Source organism: Tachyglossus aculeatus, chromosome 4 (assembly GCF_015852505.1).
Source record: "Tachyglossus aculeatus isolate mTacAcu1 chromosome 4, mTacAcu1.pri, whole genome shotgun sequence".
Lineage (NCBI taxonomy): Eukaryota > Metazoa > Chordata > Mammalia > Monotremata > Tachyglossidae > Tachyglossus > Tachyglossus aculeatus.
The window spans coordinates 5771796-5791943 of NC_052069.1; the positions used below are offsets into that span (position 1 = coordinate 5771796).

The following is a 20148-nucleotide window of genomic DNA, read 5'->3' on the forward strand; positions in this document are numbered from 1 at the left end:
ATTCAGAGCTTCTTGGTGTGTGAAAGTACAATGTGTTGGCTTCTCCCCCAATTACCCGGGAATTATAGGACTAGTTATTCCTGTCAAGCCAGAATTCCGCTACCTGAATAGGTCCCTGAATCTTCGATTAGAAGCAACCTTGGGTCATCGGGAGACAGAGAACTCTGGAATCGCTGACCAATTATTCATTCATTCAATCGTATTTATTGAGCACTTACTGTGTGCAGAGCACTGTACTAAGCGCTTGAGAAATACAATTCGGCAACAGATAGAGATGGTCCCTACGCAACAACAGGCCAACTAGAGAAGCAGCATAGCTCAGTGGAAAGAACCTGGGCTTTGGAGTCAGAGGTCATGGGTTCAAATCCCGGCACCGTCAGCTGTGTGACTTTGGGCAAGTCACTTAACTTCTCTGTGCCTCAGTTGCCCCATATGTAAAATGGGGATTAAGACTGTGAACCCGCTGTGGGACAACCTCATCACCTTGTAACCTCCCCAGTGCTTAGAACAGTGCTTTGCACATAGTAAGTGCTTAATAAATGCCATTATTATTAACTACATTTTATTATTTCTTGCATCTACCCCGGTGCTTAGGGCAGTGCCTGTCACTTAGTAATCACCTAATTCATTCAAATGTATTTATTGAGCACTTACTATGTACAGAGCACTGTACTAGAGAAGCAGCGTGGTTCAGTGGAAAGAGCCCGGGCTTTGGAGTCAGAGGTCATGGGTTCAAATCCCGGCTCCGCCAACTGTCAGCTGCATGACTGGGGAAGTCACTTCACTTCTCTGTGCCTCAGTTACCTCATCTGTAAAATGGGGATTAAAACTGTGAGCCCCACGTGGGTCAACCTGTTCAATTTGTAATCTCCCCAACACTTAGAATAGTGCTTTGCACATAGTAAGCACTTAACAAATACCATTATTATTATTATTATTATTAGTATTATTATTATTACTAAGCACTTGGGAGAGGACAATACATCAATAAATGGACACATTCCCTGACCACAGTGGCTTACTGTCTAGAAGGGAGGAGACAGATATTCACAGAAATAAAGAAATGACAGATAGGTACATAAGTGGTGTGGGGCTGGGAGGGGGGATGAATAAAGGGAGCGAGTCAGGGGGACGCAGAAGGGAGTGGGAGACGAGGAAAGAGGGGGCTTAGTCGGGGAAGGCTTCTTGGAGGAGATGGGCCTTCAATAAGGCTTCGAAATGGGGGGCAAGTAATCGTTTGTGGGATTTGAGGAGGGAAGGCATTCCAGGCCAGAAGCCGGACATGAGAGAGGGCTCAGAGCCGCGATAGAGGAGATAGAGGCACAGTGAGAAATACCATTATTAGAAATATTGTTATCATTATCATTATGATTATTATTATTATTATTATTATTATTATTATAAAACTCCTCACTCTAGGCTTCAAGGCTGTCCATCCCCTCGCCCCCTCCTACCTCACCTCCCTTCTCTCCTTCTCCATCCCAGCTCGCACCCTCTGCTCCTCTGCCTCCACTCACCTCCTCACCGGGCCTCGTTCTTGCCTGTCCCGCCATCAACCCCCGGCCCACGTCCTCCCCCGGGCCCGGAATAATAATAATAATAATAATAATAATAATAATAATAATAATAATAGCATTTATTAAGCGCTTACTATGTGCAAAGCACTGTTCCAAGCGCTAGGGAGGTTATAAGGTGATCAGGTTGTCCCTCAGTGGGCTCTGAAGTGACTTGCCCAGAGTCACACAGCTGACAATTGCCCTCCCTCCGCCCATCCACCAAGCTAGCTCTCTTCCTCCCTTCAAAGCCCTACTGAGAGCTCACCTCCTCCAAGAGGCCTTCCCACACTTAGCACCTTTTTTCCTCTCCCCCTCCCCATCCCCGCCACCCTACCTCCTTCCCCTCCCCACAGCACCTGTATATATGTTTGTACAGATTTATTACTCTATTTATTTTACTTGTACAAATTTACTATTCTATTTATTTTGTCAATGATGTGCACCTAACTTTACCTCTATTTATTCTGATGACACCTGACTACATGTTTTGTTTTGTTTTCTGTCTCCCCTGTCTAGCCTGTGAGCCCGTTGTTGGGTAGGGACCGTCTCTATATGTTGCCAGCTTGTACTTCCCAAGCGCTTAGTACAGTGCTCTGCACACAGTAAGCGCTCAATAAATACAATTGAATGAATGAATGACATGGGGCTGATGATCTCAGTAAGAAGGGGAACAAGCAAGCATCAAGTGTTTATTAAGTGGCAGGGATTGATGGGCGGATGAATGGGCTGATTGTGGCCTCGAGGTAGTGAGATCCAGACTAAAAGCAATGGCTGTGGAGGAATTGGGGGGGGCTTTTGGACTGTGAGCCCAATGTTGGGTAGGGACGGTCTCTATATGTTGCCAACTTGTACTTCCCAAGCGCTTAGTACAGTGCTCTGCACCAGTAAGTGCTCAATAAATATGATTGAATGAATGAATGAGGTCTGAGAGACCTCATCTTACCAAACATGGCCACGGAGGATCATCATCATCATCATCATCCCTAGCTCTTCTCCTTCACCCGCACGCAGGGGCAGGACAAGAGACAGAGTCCAAACAGCAGGAGCAAATCAGAGAAGCAGCATTGCCTGGTGGTTAGAGCCCGGGCCCGGGCGTCAGAAGGATCTGGGTTCTAGTCCCGGCTCCACCACTGTTCTGCCTTGTGACCCTTGACAAGTCACTTCATTTCTCTGGGCCTCAGTCACCTCTTCTGTAAAAGGCAGAGTGAGACTGGGAGTCCCACGTGGGACAGCGACTGTATCCACTCCAGCACTTAGTACAGTGTCTGGCACATAGTAAGCACTTAACAAATACCATTATTATTATTATTATTATTATTATTATTCTCTGGACCTCCGTTCCCTCTTCTGTAAAATGGAAATTAATAATCAATCAATCAATCAATCAATCGTATTTATTGAGCGCTTACTGTGTGCAGAGCACTGTACTAAGCGCTTGGCAAGTACAAGTTGGCAACATAGAGAGACAGTCCCTACCCGACAGTGGGCTCACAGTCTAAAACAACATTTATTAAAATAACATTTATTAAGTGCAAAGCACTGTTCTAAGTGCTGGGGAGGTTACAAGGTAATCAGGTTGTCCCACAGGGGGCCTCACAGTCTTCATCCCCATTTTACAGAGGAGGTAACTGAGACCCAGAGAAGTAAAGTGACTTTCCCAAAGTCACACAGCAGACTGTTGGCAGAGCTGGGATTTGAACCCATGACCTCTGACTCTCAAGCCCTTTTCCATTGAGCTGCGCTGCTTAAGGCTGTGAACCCCATGTGGGACAGGGACTGTGTCCAACCCGATTAGCTTGTATCTACCCCAGCGCTTAAAACAGTGCCTGGCAGATAGTAAGTGCTTAACAAGTACCATAAAAAAAAATAATAAGTCGCTGGAATGAAGTCAGGCTACCCGTCCCCAGTGAATTTTCCTCACCTCACCAGTTCGCCGGGCTGGGGAGGGAAAAGTATGTCAGTGGGCGTTACAAACGGCTTTTCTCCGGTCAGATGAGTTGGTGTGATTACCTGTGAGCAACGCAATGGGCAGGCGGAAGACAGCCAAAAAATCAGAGCAATAACCATAATTCAGCACCATAATTCAGCACCATAATTCAGCTATTGGTTAAGTGCTGACTGTGTGTCAAACACTGTACTAAGCGCTGGAGTTAATACAAGAAGAGTATGGTGAGAAGCAGCGTGGCTCAGTGGAAAGAGCCCGAGCTTTGGAGTCAGTGGTCATGGGTTCAGATCCCAGCTCTGCCAATTGTCAAGCTGTGTGACTTTGGGCAAATCACTTAACTTCTCTGCGCCTCAGTTACCTCATCTGTAAAATGGGGATTGACTGTGAGCCCCCTATGGGACAGCCCAATCACCTTGTAAGCTCCCCAGCGCTTAGAACAGTGCTTTGCATATAGTGAGCGCTTAATAAATGCCATGATTATTATTATTATTACTATTAAAGAGCACAGGCTTTGGAGTCAGAGGTCATGGGTTGAAATTCCGGCTCTGCCAATTGCCAGCTGTGTGACTTTGGGCAAGTCACTTCAATCAATCAATCAATCAATCGTATTTATTGAGCGCTTACTATGTGTAGAGCACTGTACTAATCGCTTGGGAAGTACAAATTGGCATCACATAGAGACAGTCCCTACCCAACAGTGGGCTCACAGTCTAAAAGGGGGAGACAGAGAACAGAACCAAACATACCAACAAAATAAAATAAGTAGGATAGAAATGTGCAAGTAAAATAAATAAATCAATAAATAAATAGAGTAATAAATATGTACAACCATATATACATATATACAGGTGCTGTGGGGAAGGGAAGGAGGTAAGACGGGGGGATGGAGAGGGGGAGGAGGGGGAGAGGAAAGAAGGGGCTCAGTCTGGGAAGGCCTCCTGGAGGAGGTGAGCTCTCAGCAGGGCCTTGAAGGGAGGAAGAGAGCGAGCTTGGCGGAGGGGCAGAGGGATTGGGGGCATTCCAGGCCCGGGGGAGGACGTGGGCCGGGGGTCGATGGCGGGACAGGCGAGAGCGAGGTACGGTGAGGAGATCAGCGGTGGAGGAGCGGAGGGTGCGGGCTGGGCAGTAGAAGGAGAGAAGGGAGGTGAGGTAGGAGGGGGCGAGGGGATGGACAGCCTTGAAGCCCAGGGTGAGGAGTTTCTGCTTGATGCGCAGATTGATCGGTAGCCATTGGAGGTTTTTGAGGAGGGGAGTAATATGTCCAGAGCGTTTCTGGACAAAGATAATCCGGGCAGCAGCATGAAGTATGGATTGAAGTGGAGAGAGACACGAGGATGGGAGATCCGAGAGAAGGCTAGTGCAGTAGTCCAGACGGGATAGGATGAGAGCTTGAATTAGCAGGGTAGCGGTTTGGATGGAGAGGAAAGGGCGGATCTTGGCAATGTTGCGGAGCTGAGACCGGCAGGTTTTGGTGACGGCTTGGATGTGAGGGGTGAGTGAGAGAGCGGAGTCGAGGATGACACCAAGGTTGCGGGCTTGTGAGACGGGAAGGATGGTAGTGCCGTCAACAGAGATGGGAAAGTCAGGGAGAGGACAAGGTTTGGGAGGGAAGACAAGGAGCTCAGTCTTCGACATGTTGAGCTTTAGGTGGCGGGCGGACATCCAGATGGAGATGTCCTGAAGGCAGGAGGAGATGCGAGCCTGGAGGGAGGGGGAGAGAGCAGGGGCAGAGATGGAGATCTGGGTGTCATCAGCGTAGAGATGATAGTAGAAGCCGTGGGAGCAAATGAGGTCACCAAGGGAGTGAGTGTAGATTGAGAACAGAAGGGGACCAAGCACTGAACCTTGGGGAACCCCCACAGTAAGAGGATGGGAGGGGGAGGAGGAGCCTGAAAAAGAGACTGAGAAAGAACGACCGGAGAGATAAGAGGAGAACCAGGAGAGGACGGAGTCTGTGAAGCCAAGGTCAGATAGCGTGTTGAGGAGAAGGGGGTGGTCCACAGTGTCAAAGGCAGCTGAGAGGTCGAGGAGGATTAGGACAGAGTATGAGCCGTTGGATTTGGCAAGCAGGAGGTCATTGGTGACCTTTGAGAGGGCAGTTTCCGTGGAATGAAGGGGACGGAAGCCAGACTGGAGGGGGTCGAGGAGAGAGTTGTTGTTGAGGAATTCTAGGCAGCGCGTGTAGACAACTCGTTCAAGGAGTTTGGAAAGGAATGGTAGGAGGGATATGGGACGATAACTAGAAGGTGAGGTGGGGTCAAGAGAGGGTTTTTTTAGGATGGGAGAGACATGGGCATGTTTGAAGGCAGAGGGGAAGGAACCAGTGGAGAGTGAGCGGTTGAAGATGGAAGTTAAGGAGGGGAGAAGGGATGGAGCGAGAGATTTCATAAGATGAGAGGGAATGGGGTCAGAAGCACAGGTGGCCGGAGTAGCACTTGAGAGGAGGGAGGAGAGTTCCTCTGAGGATACCGCTGGGAAGGATGGGAGAGTAGCAGAGAGTGTTGAGAGCCGGGGGCTTGGAGAAAGGGGGGAAGAGACTTTGGGGAGGTCGGACCTGATGGATTTAATTTTGTTAATGAAGTAGGAGGCCAGATCGTTGGGGGTGAGGGAAGGAGGAGGGGGAGGAACCGGGGGCCTGAGAAGGGAGTTGAATGTACGGAAGAGCTGGCGGGGGGTGATGGGCATGGGTGTCAATAAGGGAGGAGAAATAGTTTTGTCTGGCAGAAGAGAGGGCTGAGTTAAGGCAGGAAAGGATAAACTTGAAGTGAACGAGGTTGGCATGGTGTTTAGACTTTCGCCAGACTTCACTTCTCTGGGCCTCAGTTCCCTCATCTGTAAAATGGGGATTAAGACTGTGAGCCCCCAGTGGGATGACCTGATCACCTGGTAACCTCCCCAGCGCTTAGAACAATGCTTTGCACATAGTAAGCGCTTAATAAAGGACATTATTATTATTAAAGGACAGAGCCAGGGTTGGGAGTCGGAAGGTGGTGAGTTCTAACCCCAGCTCTGCCACTTGTCTGCTTCATGACCTTGGGCGAGTCACTTCACTTCACTTCTCTGGGCCTCAGTTACTTCATCTGAAAAGTGGGGATTGAGACTGTGAGCCCCATGTGAGTCATGAACTGTGCCCAACCCAATTTGCTTGTTTCCACCCCAGCACTTAGTACAGTGCCTGACACACAGTAAGCGCTTAACAAATACCGCAGTTATTATTATGGCTATTATAGGGTCATCATGTCTCACATGGGATTCCCAGTGTAAGTAAGAAGGAGAACAGGGATTGAATCCCCATTTTGCAGATGAGGGAACTGAGGTCCAGACATGTGTAGTGACTTGCTCAGGGTTGCACAGCAGGTGTGTGGAGGAGCTGGAATTAGAACCCAGGGCCAGAGAAGCAACATAGCTCAGGGGAAAGATCACAGGCTTTCGAGTCAGAGGTCATGGGTTTGAATCCTGGCTGTGCCATTTTTAAAAAAATGGCATTTATTAAGCGCTTCCTATGTGCAAAGCACTGTTCTAAGCGCTGGGGAGGTTACAAGGTGATTAGGTTGTCCCATGTGGGGCTCACAGTCTTAATCCCCATTTTACAGATGAGGTAACTGAGGCACAGAGAAATGAAGTGGCTTGCCCAAAGTCACACAGCTGACAAGTGGCAGAGCTGGGATTTGCACCCACGACCTCTGTCTGACTCCAAAGCCCGGGCTTTTTCCCTCTTTCCCTCCCTCTTTCCCTCCCTCTTTCTCTCCTTCTCCTCCCCCTCTCCATCCCCCTGCCTTACCTCCTTCCCTTCCCCACAGCACCTGTATAGATGTATATATGTTTGTACGTATATATTACTCTATTTATTTATTTATTTTACTTGTACATATTTATTCTATTTATTTTATTTTGTTAATATGTTTTGTTTTGTTCTCTGTCTCCCCCCTCTAGACTGTGAGCCCTCTGTCTTGTAGGGACCGTCTATATGTTGCCAACTTGTACTTCCCAAGAACTTAGTACAGTGCTCTGCACACAGTAAGCGCTCAATAAATATGATTGATTGATTGATTGATTTCCACTGAGCCACGCAACTTCCCCAATTTTCAGCTATGTGACTTTGGGCAAGTCACTCAACTTCTCTGGGCCTCAGTGATCTCATCTGTAAAATGGGGATTAAGACTGTGAGCCCCACATGGGACAACCTGATCACCTTGTAACCTCCCCAGCACTTAGAACAGTGCTTTGCACATAGTAAGTGCTAAATAAATGCCATTATTATCATCATTATTATTATTATCCATTAAGCCACACCGCTTCTCTGCATTCCCCCGCAAGCACCAGGAATTACAAATGGGGTGATTGTCTCTGAGCTGAGCTTCCAGGGAGATTGTGACTCCCCAAAACCTGCCCCTCCACAAACAATCTTTGCCCTCCTGCTCCAGTTCTACCCCTCCATGATATCCTTCACTTAATAACTGTGGTATTTGTTAAGCGCTTACTACATTCCAGGCACAGTATTAAGCGCTGGGGTGGATACAAGCAAATCGGGTTGGACACAGCCCCTGTCCCAAGTAGTTAGTACAGAGCTCTGTAGCTCTGCATTCATTCATTCATTCATTCATTCATTCATTCTATCGTATTTATTGAGCGCTTACTGTGTGCAGAGCACTGTACTAAGCACTTGGGAAGTACAAGTTGGCAACATATCGAGACGGTCCCTACCCAACAGTGGGCTCACAGTCTAAAAGGGGGAGACAGAGAACAAAACAAAGCATATTAACAAAATAAAATAAATAGAATAAATATGTACAAGTAAAATAGAGTAATAAATACGTACAGACATATGTACATATATACAGGTGCTGTGGGGAGGGAAGGAGGTAAGATGGGGCGGATGGAGAGGAGGAGGAGGGGGAGAGGAAGGAGGGGGCTCAGTGTGGGAAGGCCTCCTGGAGGAGGTGAGCTCTCAGTAGGGCCTTGAAGGGAGGAAGAGAGCTAGCTTGGCGGATGTGCGGCGCATAATAAGTGCTTAACAAATAACATTATTGTTATTATCATTTCAACAATAGACTCTGTGCATAAGTGTAGTTATTTACAAGTTACTCTGCCCACAGTAAGCACTTAATAAATGCGATTGAATGGATGAATGAATGGATGAATTTGCTTGTATCCACCCTGGTGTCTAGTACAGTGCCTAACGGATACCATTTTTCTTCTTAAGTGCTGGGGTAGACACAAGACAAGCAGGTCAGACACAGGACAGTCCAAGTAAGGGGGAGAACACAAAGCATTTGTATATATTTGTACATATTTATTGCTTTATTTATTTTACTTGTACATATTTACTACTCTATTTTATTAATGCCGTGCACATAGCTGTAATTCTATTTATTCTGACGGTTTTGACACCTGTCCACTTGTTTTGTTATGTTGTCTGTCTCCCCCTCCTAGACTGTGAGCCTTACCTCCTTCCCTTCCCCACAGCACCTGTATATATATATATATATGTTTGTACATATTTATTACTCCATTTATTTACTTTACTTGTACATATCTATTCTATTTATTTTATTTTGTTAATATATTTTGTTTTGTTCTCTGTCTCCCCCTTCTAGACTGTGAGCCCACTGTTGGTTAGGGACTGTCCCTATATGTTGCCGACTTGTACTTCCCAAGCACTTAGTCCAGTGCTCTGCACACAGTAAGCGCTCAATAAATACAATTGAATGAATGAATGAATGAATGTCCCACCTGGGACTCACAGTCTCAATCCCCATTTGCCAGATGAGGTAACTGGTACCCAGAGAAGTGAGGTGACTTGTCCAAGGTCACACAGCGGACAAGTGGCGGAGCCAGGATTAGAACCCAGGTCCTTTTCACTCCCAGGCCTGGGCTCTAACCACTAGGCCATGCTCCTTCACTTTCCCACTCCCCTTATTTTCCTCAGCTCTGTTTACCCCAATGACCCCCCACGTCTTAGAAAGGAAATTCAGTCAATCGTATTTATTGAGCACTTCATCATCATCAATCGTATTTATTGAGCGCTTACTGTGTGCAGAGCACTGTACTATGAGTTGTCATAGTTTGCAGGTGATTTAATGCCCAGATCCACTTGTATCTCTTTCAGTAATTAATTATGGTATTTACGAAGTACGTACGCTGTGCGGAACACTGTAGAACAGTGCTTTGCACATAGTAAGCGCTTAATAAATGCCATCGTTATTATTAGTAAGTACTTAGGAGAGTCCGATAGAGTTGTTAGACCTGATCCCTGCCTTCCGAAGCGTAAAGGCTACGATTTGCAGAGCACTGTACTGAGTGCTTGGCAGAGTGGAATAGAGTTAGTAGATATAATCCCGCCCCTCTCAGAGCTTGCAATCTGTGCAGAGAATTTGGGAGAGTGTGGTACGAGAAGCAGCGTGGCTCAGTGGAAAGAGCCCAGGCTTTGGAGTCAGAGGTCATGGGTTCAAATCCCAGCTCCACCAATTGCCAGCTGTGTGACCTTGAGCAAGTCACTTAACTTCTCTCTGCCTCAGTTACTTCATCTGTAAAATGGGGATTAAGACTGTGAGCCCCCCGTGGGACAACCTGATCACCTTGTAACTTCCCCAGAGCTTAGAACAGTGCTTTGCACATAGTAAGTACTTAATAAATGTCATTATCATTATTAATAGAATGAATAGACCTGTCGCATGTCTCCTCCAAGAGGCCTTCCCTGATTGAATCTTCATTTCCTCTTCTCCCACTCTCTTCCATGTCTCCCTTGTACTTGGATTCGCTCCCTTTATTATTCCCTCCTCCCTCAGCCCCATAGCACTTATGTCCATAACCGTAATTCATTGATTTCTAGTAATGCCTGCCTCCCCCTCTAGACTGTAAGCTCGTTGTGGGCAGGGAACGTGTTTACAAGCAGCTTGGCTTAATTGAAAGAGCCCGGGCTTGGGAGTCAGAGGATGTGGGTTCTAATCCTCGCTTCGCGGCTTGTCTGCTGTGTGACGTGGGGTAAGCCACTTAACTTCTCTGTGCCTCAGTTACCTCATCTGTAAAATGGGGATTAAGACGCTGAGCCCCACGTAGGACAATCTGATTACCTTGTAACTACCCCAGCGCTTAGAACAATGCTAAGCACATAGCGCTTAATAAATACCATAATAATAATAATTATTATTATTACCACCAAATCTGTAGTGTTACATTTTCCCAAACAGTACAGTTCATCTGAACACAGTAAGCACTCAATCAATATGATTGATTGATTGATCTCTGCCCTCAAGGAGCTTTCCATTTACTCTGCGCAGAACACTGCACTAAGCACTTGGGAGAATACAATAGAATAAGCAGAATTCCTTCCTCTCCCCCTCATCCCCCTCTCCATCCCCCCATCTTACTTCCTTCCCTTCCCCACAGCACCTGTATATATGTATATATGTTTGTTCATATTTATTACTCTATTTATTCATTTATTTATTTTACTTGTACCTATCTATTCTATTTATTTTATTTTGTTAGTATGTTTGGTTTTGTTCTCTGTCTCCCCCTTCTAGACTGTGAGCCCACTGTTGGGTAGGGCCTGTCTCTGTATGTTGCCAGCTTGTACTTCCCAAGCGCTTAGTACAGTGCTCTGCACACAGTAAGCGCTCAATAAATACGATTGATTGATTGATTGAAGCAGCGTTCTGACAATTTTGACACCTGTCTACATGTTTTGTTTTTTCGTCTGTCTCCCCCTTCTAATAATAATAATGATGATGATGATGGTATTTGTTAAGCGCTTACTATGTGCAAAGCACTGTTCTAAGTGCTGGGGAGGTTACAGGGTGATCAGGGTGTCCCACGGGGGGCTCACAGTTTTAATCCCCATTTTACAGATGAGGTAACTGAGGCACAGAGAAGTTAAGTGACTTGCCCGAAGTCACATCAGCTCAATTGTTAAGCTTCTAAACTGTGAGCCCGCTGTTGGGTAGGGACCGTCTCTATATGTTGCCAACTTGTACCTCCCAAGCGCTTAGTACAGTGCTCTGCACACAGTAAGTGCTCAATAAATGCGATCGAATGAATGAATGAATGAATGAATGAATGAATGAATGGCTAGTGGGAGTCAGAAGGACCTGGCTTCCAATTCCAGCTCCTTCACTCGTCTGCTAGGTGATCTTGGGCAAGTCACTTAACTTCTCTGTGCCTCAACAACCTCATCTGGAAAATAGGATGAAGACTGTGAGCCAGAGGTGGGACGGGGACTGTGTCCAACCCTATTATCTTGTAAATAACCCAGCGCTTGTAACAGTGCCTGGCACATAGTAAGCACTGAACAAAAATAATAATAATATTGATTGAGCTGGTTCCCTCACAGAAAGAGGTGTTAGTGGACAGTTGAGGTTGTAGAAAACTTTAATAATAATAATGATGGCATTTATTAAGCACTTACTATGTGCAAAGCACTGTTCTAAGCGCTGGGGTAGATACAAGGTAATCAAGTTGTCCCACGTGGGGCTCACAGACTTAATCCCCATATTCCAGATGAGGTAACTGAGGCACAGAGAAGTTAAGTGACTTGCCCGAAGTCACACAGCTGACAGGTGACGGAGCTGGGATTTGAATCAATGACCTCTGATTCCAAAGCCCAGGCTCTTTCCACTGAGCCCCGCTGCTTCTTTAATAAAGCAGTCATTCTGGGGCAATCTTCATGTGAACGAAATGTAGAATTTCATTCAAGCGTATTTATGAGTGCACTGTTATTCACAGATCGGGCTCCTCCATCCTCCCTCACACACTCCGATAAAAATCTCTCCTTCGCCAACCTCAATCCGTATCAATCAATCGTATTGATTGAGCACGTACTGTGTGCGGAGCACTGTACTAAGCTCTTGGGAGAGTCCAGTACAACAGGGTTAGTAGACACATTCCCTGCCCACAGAGTCCAGTACAACAGGGTTAGTAGACACATTCCCTGCCCACACGGAGCTTCCAGTCTTGAGAGAGCATACCTCCCTGTAGTTGGGGATGGTTGATAGCCAGAAACCACAAAGAATCGGTAGCAGGAGCACAGAGTCCAAAGATCCTGAGCACTAAGACACACTTTCATGGGTTTGGAGCCCATCCAGAATATATTCACGTTGCCGAGAATAGGAAGCAGGGCGAAGCGGGAGCCGAAAATCCGAAGCAGGGCGAAGTGGGAGCCAAGAATAGGAAGGAATTTGGGGTGGGGGGCCGAGAATATGAAGCAAAGTGATACGGGAGCCCAAAAAGACTGTAAGCTCATTGTGGGCTGGGAATATGTCTGTTTATTGTTGCATTGTACCCTCCCAAGTGCGTAGTACTTGGAGTAAGTACGAAGTACTTCTACATGGAGTAAGTGCTCAATAAATGTGATAATAATAATAATGATGGCATTTATTAAGCGCTTACTATGTGCAAAGCACTGTTCTAAGCTCTGGGGAGGTTACAAGGTGATCAGGTTGTCCCATGGTGGGGGCTCACAGTCTTAATCCCCATTTTACAGATAAGGTAACTGAGGCCCAGAGAAGTTAAGTGCCTGACCCAAAGTCACACAGCTGACAATTGGCAGAGCGGGATTTGAACCCATGACCTCTGACTCCCAAGCCTGGGCTCTTTCCACTGAGCCACGCTGCTTCTCAGTGATGGACTGATTGACTAGACTGTAAACTCTCCCCTAGACTGAACCCCCCCCCCCCACCCCATTCAATTCATTCAATTGTATTTATTGAGCGCTTACTGTGTGCAGAGCACTGTACTAAGCGCTTAACCCACTAACCCTTAGACTGCAAGCTTGTCGTAGACAGGGAATGTGTCTGTTCATTGTTGTGTTGTACTCTCCCATGCACTTAGGGTGCTCTGCACACAGTAAGTGCTCAATAAATATGATTGAATGAAAGAATGAAAACGAAGCCGGGGTGAAGCGGGAGCTGAGAATATAAAGCAGGTCGGAGTGGAAGCTGAAAATACGAAGCAGAGTGAAACAGGAGGTGAGAATAGTAAGCGCGTGAAGTGGAAGGCAAGAATACCAAGCAGGGTGAAGAGGGAGCCAAAAATATGAAGCGCAGAGCACAAGAATACGAAGCAGGGTGAAGTGGGAGTCGAATATATGAAGCATGAGGCAAGAATTCATTCATTCATTCATTCAATCATATTTATTGAGCGCTTACTGTGTGCAGAGCACCGTACTAAGCGCTTGGGAAGTACAAGCTGGCAACATATAGAGACGGTCCCTACCCAACAACGGGCTCACAGTCTAGAATATATATATATATATATATAAATGTGTGTGTGTATATATATATGTGTGTGTGTGTGTGTGTATATATGTGTGTGTATATATATGTGTGTGTATGTATGTGTGTGTTGTATATATATACATATACACACATATGTATGTGTGTATATATGTGTACGTGTATATATATATACATATATATGTGTGTGTATGTATATATGTGTACGTATATATGTTTGTACATATTTACTACTCTATTTATTTTACTTGCACATATCTATTCTATTTTATTTTGTTAATATGTTTGGTTTTGTTCTCTGTCTCCCCCTTCTAGACTGTGAGCCCACTGTTGGGTAGGGACCGTCTCTATATGTTCCCAACTTGTACTTCCCAAGTGCTCAGTACAGTGCTCTGCACACAGTAACAGCTCAATAAATATGATTGATTGATTGATTGATTGATTGGTTGATAGAAGGGGGAGAGAGACGACAAAACATGTGGACAGGTGTCAAGTCTTTAGAACAAATAGGAATAAAGCTAGATGCACATCATTAACAAAAGAGAATAGTAAATATGTACAAGTAAAATAAATAGAGTACTAAATTTGTACGGACATATATACAGGTGCTGTGGGGAGGAGAAGGAGCTAGGGCGGGGGGGATGGGGAGGAGGAGAGGAGGAGATATACGAAGCAGGGTGAAGCAGGAGGTGAGAATAGTAAGCAGCTTGAAGTGGGAGCCAAGAATACAAAGCAGGGAGAAGCAGAAGGAAAGAATACGAAGCAGGGTGAAGTGGGAGCCGAAAATATGAAGGAGGGTGAAGCGGGAAGACAAGAATATGAAGCAGATCTGGGTGGGAGCCGAAAATAGGAAGCAGGGTGGAGCGGGAGGCGCGAATCATTCTCCAGTCTATTGCTTGGATGGCACCAAAGCCAGTCACGCCCAGCTGTGTGGTTGTTGAAAATCTCCTCCCCCCCTGCAAGACAGGAGAACGTGACAGGCTTTGGAGCAGGCTATTTTTGTGTGTCAGGAAGAACCGGGCTATAGCCCTGTTTGTGCAAGGAAAGCACCGGCATCAGATGACCCATTCCACACTCCTGCCCGGAAAAAGCTCCGCCGACAGCAGGCCGCTACAGACTCACGCGTCCACGGCCCGGCCGTGAAGCGGCGACTGAAGGGAAGAAGGTCAGGGAGGATCCGGACTGGGATTTGGGAAGCTCTGCTCAATTCATCCCAACTCGGGTTACCATGCCAGAAGGAACAGGTACGGTAGAGGAATTATTGGTTGAGTGATCGTCTTCTGTCGGGTGGCCTTTTTGAGAATGACCCCACTAAAATACTCTCCGGAAGTGGGAGAAATGGGCAAGAAATGAGCTTCCTAATTAAATGCTTTGTGCCCATTTATTAGACTCTAGAATGTAGTGAAGACTTTTTTCTGTCAGGGTGATGGTTTCTGTCGGGTGGCCTTTTTGAGAATGACCCCACTAAAATACTCTCCAGAAGTGGGAGAAATGGGCAAGAAATAAGCTTCCTAAATAAATGCATTGTGCCCATTTATTAGACTCCAGAATGTAGTGAAGACTTTTTTCTGTCAGGGTGATGGTTTCTGTCTGGTGGCCTTTTTGAGAATGACCCCACTAAAATACTCTCCAGAAGTGGGAGAAATGGGCAAGAAATGGGCTTCCTAATTAAATGCTTTGTGCCCATTTATTAGACTCTCCAGAATGTAGTGAAGTCTTTTTTCTGTCAGGGTGATGGTTTCTGTCTGGTGGCCTTTTTGAGAATGATCCCACTAAAATACTCTCCAGAAGTGGGAGAAATGGGCAAGAAATGAGCTTCCTAATTAAATGTTTTGTGCCCATTTGTTAGACCCCAGAATGTAATGAAGACTTTTTTTTTTTTTTTGCTGTCAGGGTCTGCAACAGGTTTTGCAGATAGAGATCCTTGGAATTGATTTTCTACTCCAGTGATCGATTCCAATATGGGTTCATTTATTTCACTTCCAAGGATCGAGAGGAAAATCGAACGGTTGAAAAAGACCGATTTGTGCGTTTCCTATTTCAGAGCCTGTCGTCAATTTCAATCCGTAAGAGTACAGTGAGTTGATTCCTAAAGTGTTACGGGATTAATGTCTCCCACCCAGTGGATATTTATATTTTAGTTGTAGAATCAGTGATAATTGGCGTTTAACACAAGTATATTTGGGTGGAATTGTCATTTCATGCTGTTACTTTAAGGCATTTGAGGCTGTAGCTGAATTTGGCTTCTTGAAAAGTAGAGAATTTGCAGAAATCTTTAAAAAGCCTCACTGCAGTAGTACCAGAAATGTCTAACCCAGATTGTGGGGAATGGAGGAAATTAGTTGCATCTCATAATAATTGTATATTTATTAAGCATTTTTTTTCTTTAATGATAGTTGTTAAGCGCTGGCTATGTGCTGGGCACTGTACTAAGTGCTGAGAGCAGATACAAGCTAATCAAATTGGACACAGTTCATGTCCCACATTCATAGATTCATTCAATCGTATTTATTGAGCGCTTACTGTGTGCAGAGCACTGTACTGTACTTGTTCTGATGACTTTGACACCTGTCTACGTGTTTTGTTTTGTTGTCTGTCTCCCGCTTCTAGACTGTGAGCCCATTGTTGGGTAGGGACCGTCTCCATATGTTGCCAACTTGTACTTCCCAAGCGCTTAGTACAGTGCTCTGCACACAGTAAGCGCTCAATAAATACGATTGAATGAATGAATGGATGCTAAAAGATTATCTCACCTCACTCCCTCTCCTACTCCAACCCAGCCTGCCCACTCTGCTCCTCTTGTACCACTCAAAAGTGCTCAGTAAATACGATTGAATGAATGAATGGATGCTAAAAGATTATCTCACCTCACTCCCTCTCCTACTCCAACCCAACCCGCCCACTCTGCTCCTCTTGTACCGCTCACCTTCTCACTGTCCCTCCATCTCTCCCCTCTCTCACCTCTGACCCCTGGCCCATGTCCTACCTCTGGCCTGCAATGCCCTCCTTCCTCAATATCTGACAAACAATGACTCACCCCCCCTTCAAAGCCTGATTGAAGGCCCATCTCCTCCAAGAGGCCCTCCCTGCTTAATCCCCTGTTTCCTCTTCTCCCACTCCCTTGTGCGTCACTCTGACTCGCTCCCTTTATTCATTTCCCCGTCCAGCCCCGCAGCTCCCACGTCCATTACCATCATTTATTGATTTCTATTCATGTCTCCCCCCGCATTCATTCACTGTCACATTTATTGAGTGCTTACTGGGTGCAGAACACTGTACTAAGCGCTTGGGAAAGTACAAAGACAACAAGAAACAATAAGTCTGGGTCTGTCTAGGGACCCAGACTCGAGTTTCAGGGGTTGGAGAGATCAGAGGATGAGAATGGGGAGGAGGAAGGTTTCTAAAAGTCTTACAAACCACCATATAGAGAAGCAGCGTGGCTCAGTGGAAACAGCCTGGGCTTTGGAGTCAGAGGTCGTGGGTTCGAATCCCCGCTCTGCCACGTGTCTGCTGTGTGACCTTGGGCTTCATTCTTCATTCATTCTTCTTCATTCATCACTTCATTCTCGGAGCCTCTGTTCCCTCATCTGTGAAATGGGGATGATGACAGTGAGCCCCACGCGGGACAACCTGATCACTTTGTATCCCCCCAGCGCTTAGAACAGTGCTTTGCACGTAGTAAGCGCTTATCAAATGCCATTATTATTATTATAAGCAGTTAGTACAGTGCTCTGCACACAGTAAGCACTCAGTAGATACAATTGATTGATTGATTTTGGGACTTTGTAGCTCTAAGTGGAAATGCTGGGGTCTTGCCCCTTCCTTCCTCTCCTCCTCGTCCCCCTCTCCATCTCCCCCATCTTTCCTCCTTCCCTTCCCCACAGCACCTATATATATGTATATATGTTTGTACACATTTATTACTCTATTTATTTATTTATTTATTTATTTATCTTACTTGTACATATCTATTCTATTTATTTTATTTTGTTAGTATGTTTGGTTTTGTTCTCTGTCTCCCCCTTCTAGACTGTGAGCCCACTGTTGGGTAGGGACTGTCTCTATGTGTTGCCGACTTGTACTTCCCAAGCGCTTAGTACAGTGCTCTGCACACAGTAAGTGCTCAATAAATACTATTGATTGATTGATTGATTGATTGGTCTGAGATCTGTGATTTCTATTCATGTTTCCCCCTCTAGGCTTTAAGCTCGTTGTGGACAGGGAATGTGTTTATTATTCTATTGCACTCTCCCAAGTACTTAGTATAGTGCTCTGCACACAGCTAGCGCTCAACAAGTACTATTGACTGACTGATTGCCTCTCCTTGCCCCTCCCCTCCCCTCTATTCTTGCCTCCCGCCCCCATCTCCGATGTATACAGTCATTCGGTTTGGAAGCTCTATCTATTACTCTATTTATTTTACTGGTACATATTAACTATTCTATTTATTTTGATAATGATGTGCATTTAGCTTTAATTCTATTTGTTCTGACGGCTTGACACCTGTCCACATGTATTGTTTTGTTGTCTGTCTCTCCCTTCTAGCCTGTGAGCCCGTTGTTGGGTAGGGACCGTCTCTATATGTTGCCGACTTGTACTTCCCAAGCGCTTAGTACAGTGCTCTGCACACAGTAAGCGCTCAATAAATAGGATTGAATGAATGAATGAATGAAGCTGGACTTTTGACCTCGCCCAGCTTGGATCTCAGACCAAGACCCCAGCATTTCTGCTAAATAATAATACTAATTATGGTATTTGTTAAGTGCTTACTATGTGCCAAGCACTGTTCTAAGTACTCAGGTAATAATAATAATAATAATAATAATAATAATAATAATAATAATAATAATAGTGTTTGTTAAGCTCTTACTATGTGTGAAGCCCTATTCTAAGCTCTGGGGGTATACAAGGTGATCAAGTTGTCCCATGTGGGGCTCACAGTCTTAATCCCCATTTTACAGGTGAAGGAACTGAGGCTCAGAGAAGTTAAGTGCCTTGCCCAAGGTCACACAGCAGACATGTGGCAGAGTCAGAATTAGAACCCACGACCTCTAACTCCCAAACTTGGGCTCTTTCCACTGAGCCACGCTGCTTCTCCTACTTTGCCAAGGTAGATACAAGGCAATTAGGTTGTCCCATGTGAGGCTCACAGTCTTAATCCCCATTTTACAGATGAGGTAACTGAGGCACGGAGAAATTAAGTGACTTGCCCAAAGTCACACAGCTGACAAGTAGCGAAGCTGGGATTCGAACGCATGATCCAGAGCCCGGGCTCTTGCCATTAAGCCACACTGCTTAGAGCTACAGAGTGCCAAAATCATGGTTTCTAAGACTCTTAGAAACCTTCCTCCTCCCCATTCTCATCCTCTGATCTCTCCAACTCCTGAAACTCAAGTTTAGGTCTCTAAACGGACCCAGACTTATTGTGTATTGTTGTATTGTACTTTGCCCAGCGCTTACTACAGTGCTCTGCCTGCAGTAAGCATTCAATAAATACGACTGGAGGAATGAATGAATGAATGAATGAATAGGGGGAAGCCGCGTGGCTCTTATTATTATTATTATTATTATTATTATTATTATTATTGGCATCCTCAGCTGGAATCAGCACAAGAGAAAGTGGCATGGAAATCAATCGGTCAATAATAATAATAAAAATGATGGTGTGTTGTAAGCACTTACTGTTTGCACTGTTCTAAGCACTGGGGTAGATACAAGTAATGATAGTAATGATGGCATTTATTAAGCACTTACTATGTGCAAAGCACTGTTCTAAGCGCTGGGGGGGTTACAAGGTAACCCCCATGGAGCTCACAGTCTTAATCCCCATTTTACAGATGAGGGAACTGAGGCCCAGAGAAGTGATGTGACTTGCCCAAAGTCACACAGCTAAGTCAATCAATCCATTGTACTTGTTGAGCGCTTACGGAGTGCAGAGCTCTATACAAAGCACTTGGGAGAGTACAACAGAGTTGGTAGACTGCTTGGCCTAATACATAGAGCATGGTCCTGGGTGTCGGAAGGACCCGAGTTCTAATCCCGGCTCTGCCAGTTGTCTCCTGTGTGACCTTGGGCAAGTCACATAACTTCTCTGGGCCTCAGTTCCCTCATCTGTAAAATGGGGATTCAGACTGTGAGCCCCTTGTGGGACAACCTGATTACCTTGTGCTTAGAACAGTGCTTGGCATATAGTAAGGGCTTAACAAATACCACTGTTATTATTATTATTATTATTATTATTATTATTATTATCATTATTATTATTATTAAAGCACCCGAGTGGATACAAGGAAATCGGGTTGGACACACTCCCTGTCGCACATGGGACTCATAGTCTCAATCCCCATTTTGTAGATAAGGGAACTGAGGCCCAGAGAAGTGAACTGACTTGCCCAAGGTCACACAGCAGACAAAC

The 20148-nt window shown here is 45.5% G+C and overlaps 1 protein-coding gene across 18 annotated transcripts in view; it reads left to right on the forward strand.

Moving 5' to 3' along the window:
• ABLIM2 (actin binding LIM protein family member 2) overlaps positions 1–20148 on the forward strand; it is a 308934-nt gene that overhangs the window by 41942 nt on the left and 246844 nt on the right. Inside the window, exon 1 of one of the 18 annotated variants that reach the window (XM_038744828.1) lies at positions 14804–14977. The exons of the other annotated variants lie outside the window; for them this stretch is intronic. Within the exon in view, the coding sequence (XP_038600756.1) occupies positions 14962–14977 (16 nt within the window). The 5' untranslated portion in view covers positions 14804–14961. Of the gene's footprint in view, positions 1–14803; positions 14978–20148 lie in introns of those variants that run through there. 18 annotated transcript variants of the gene reach the window in all.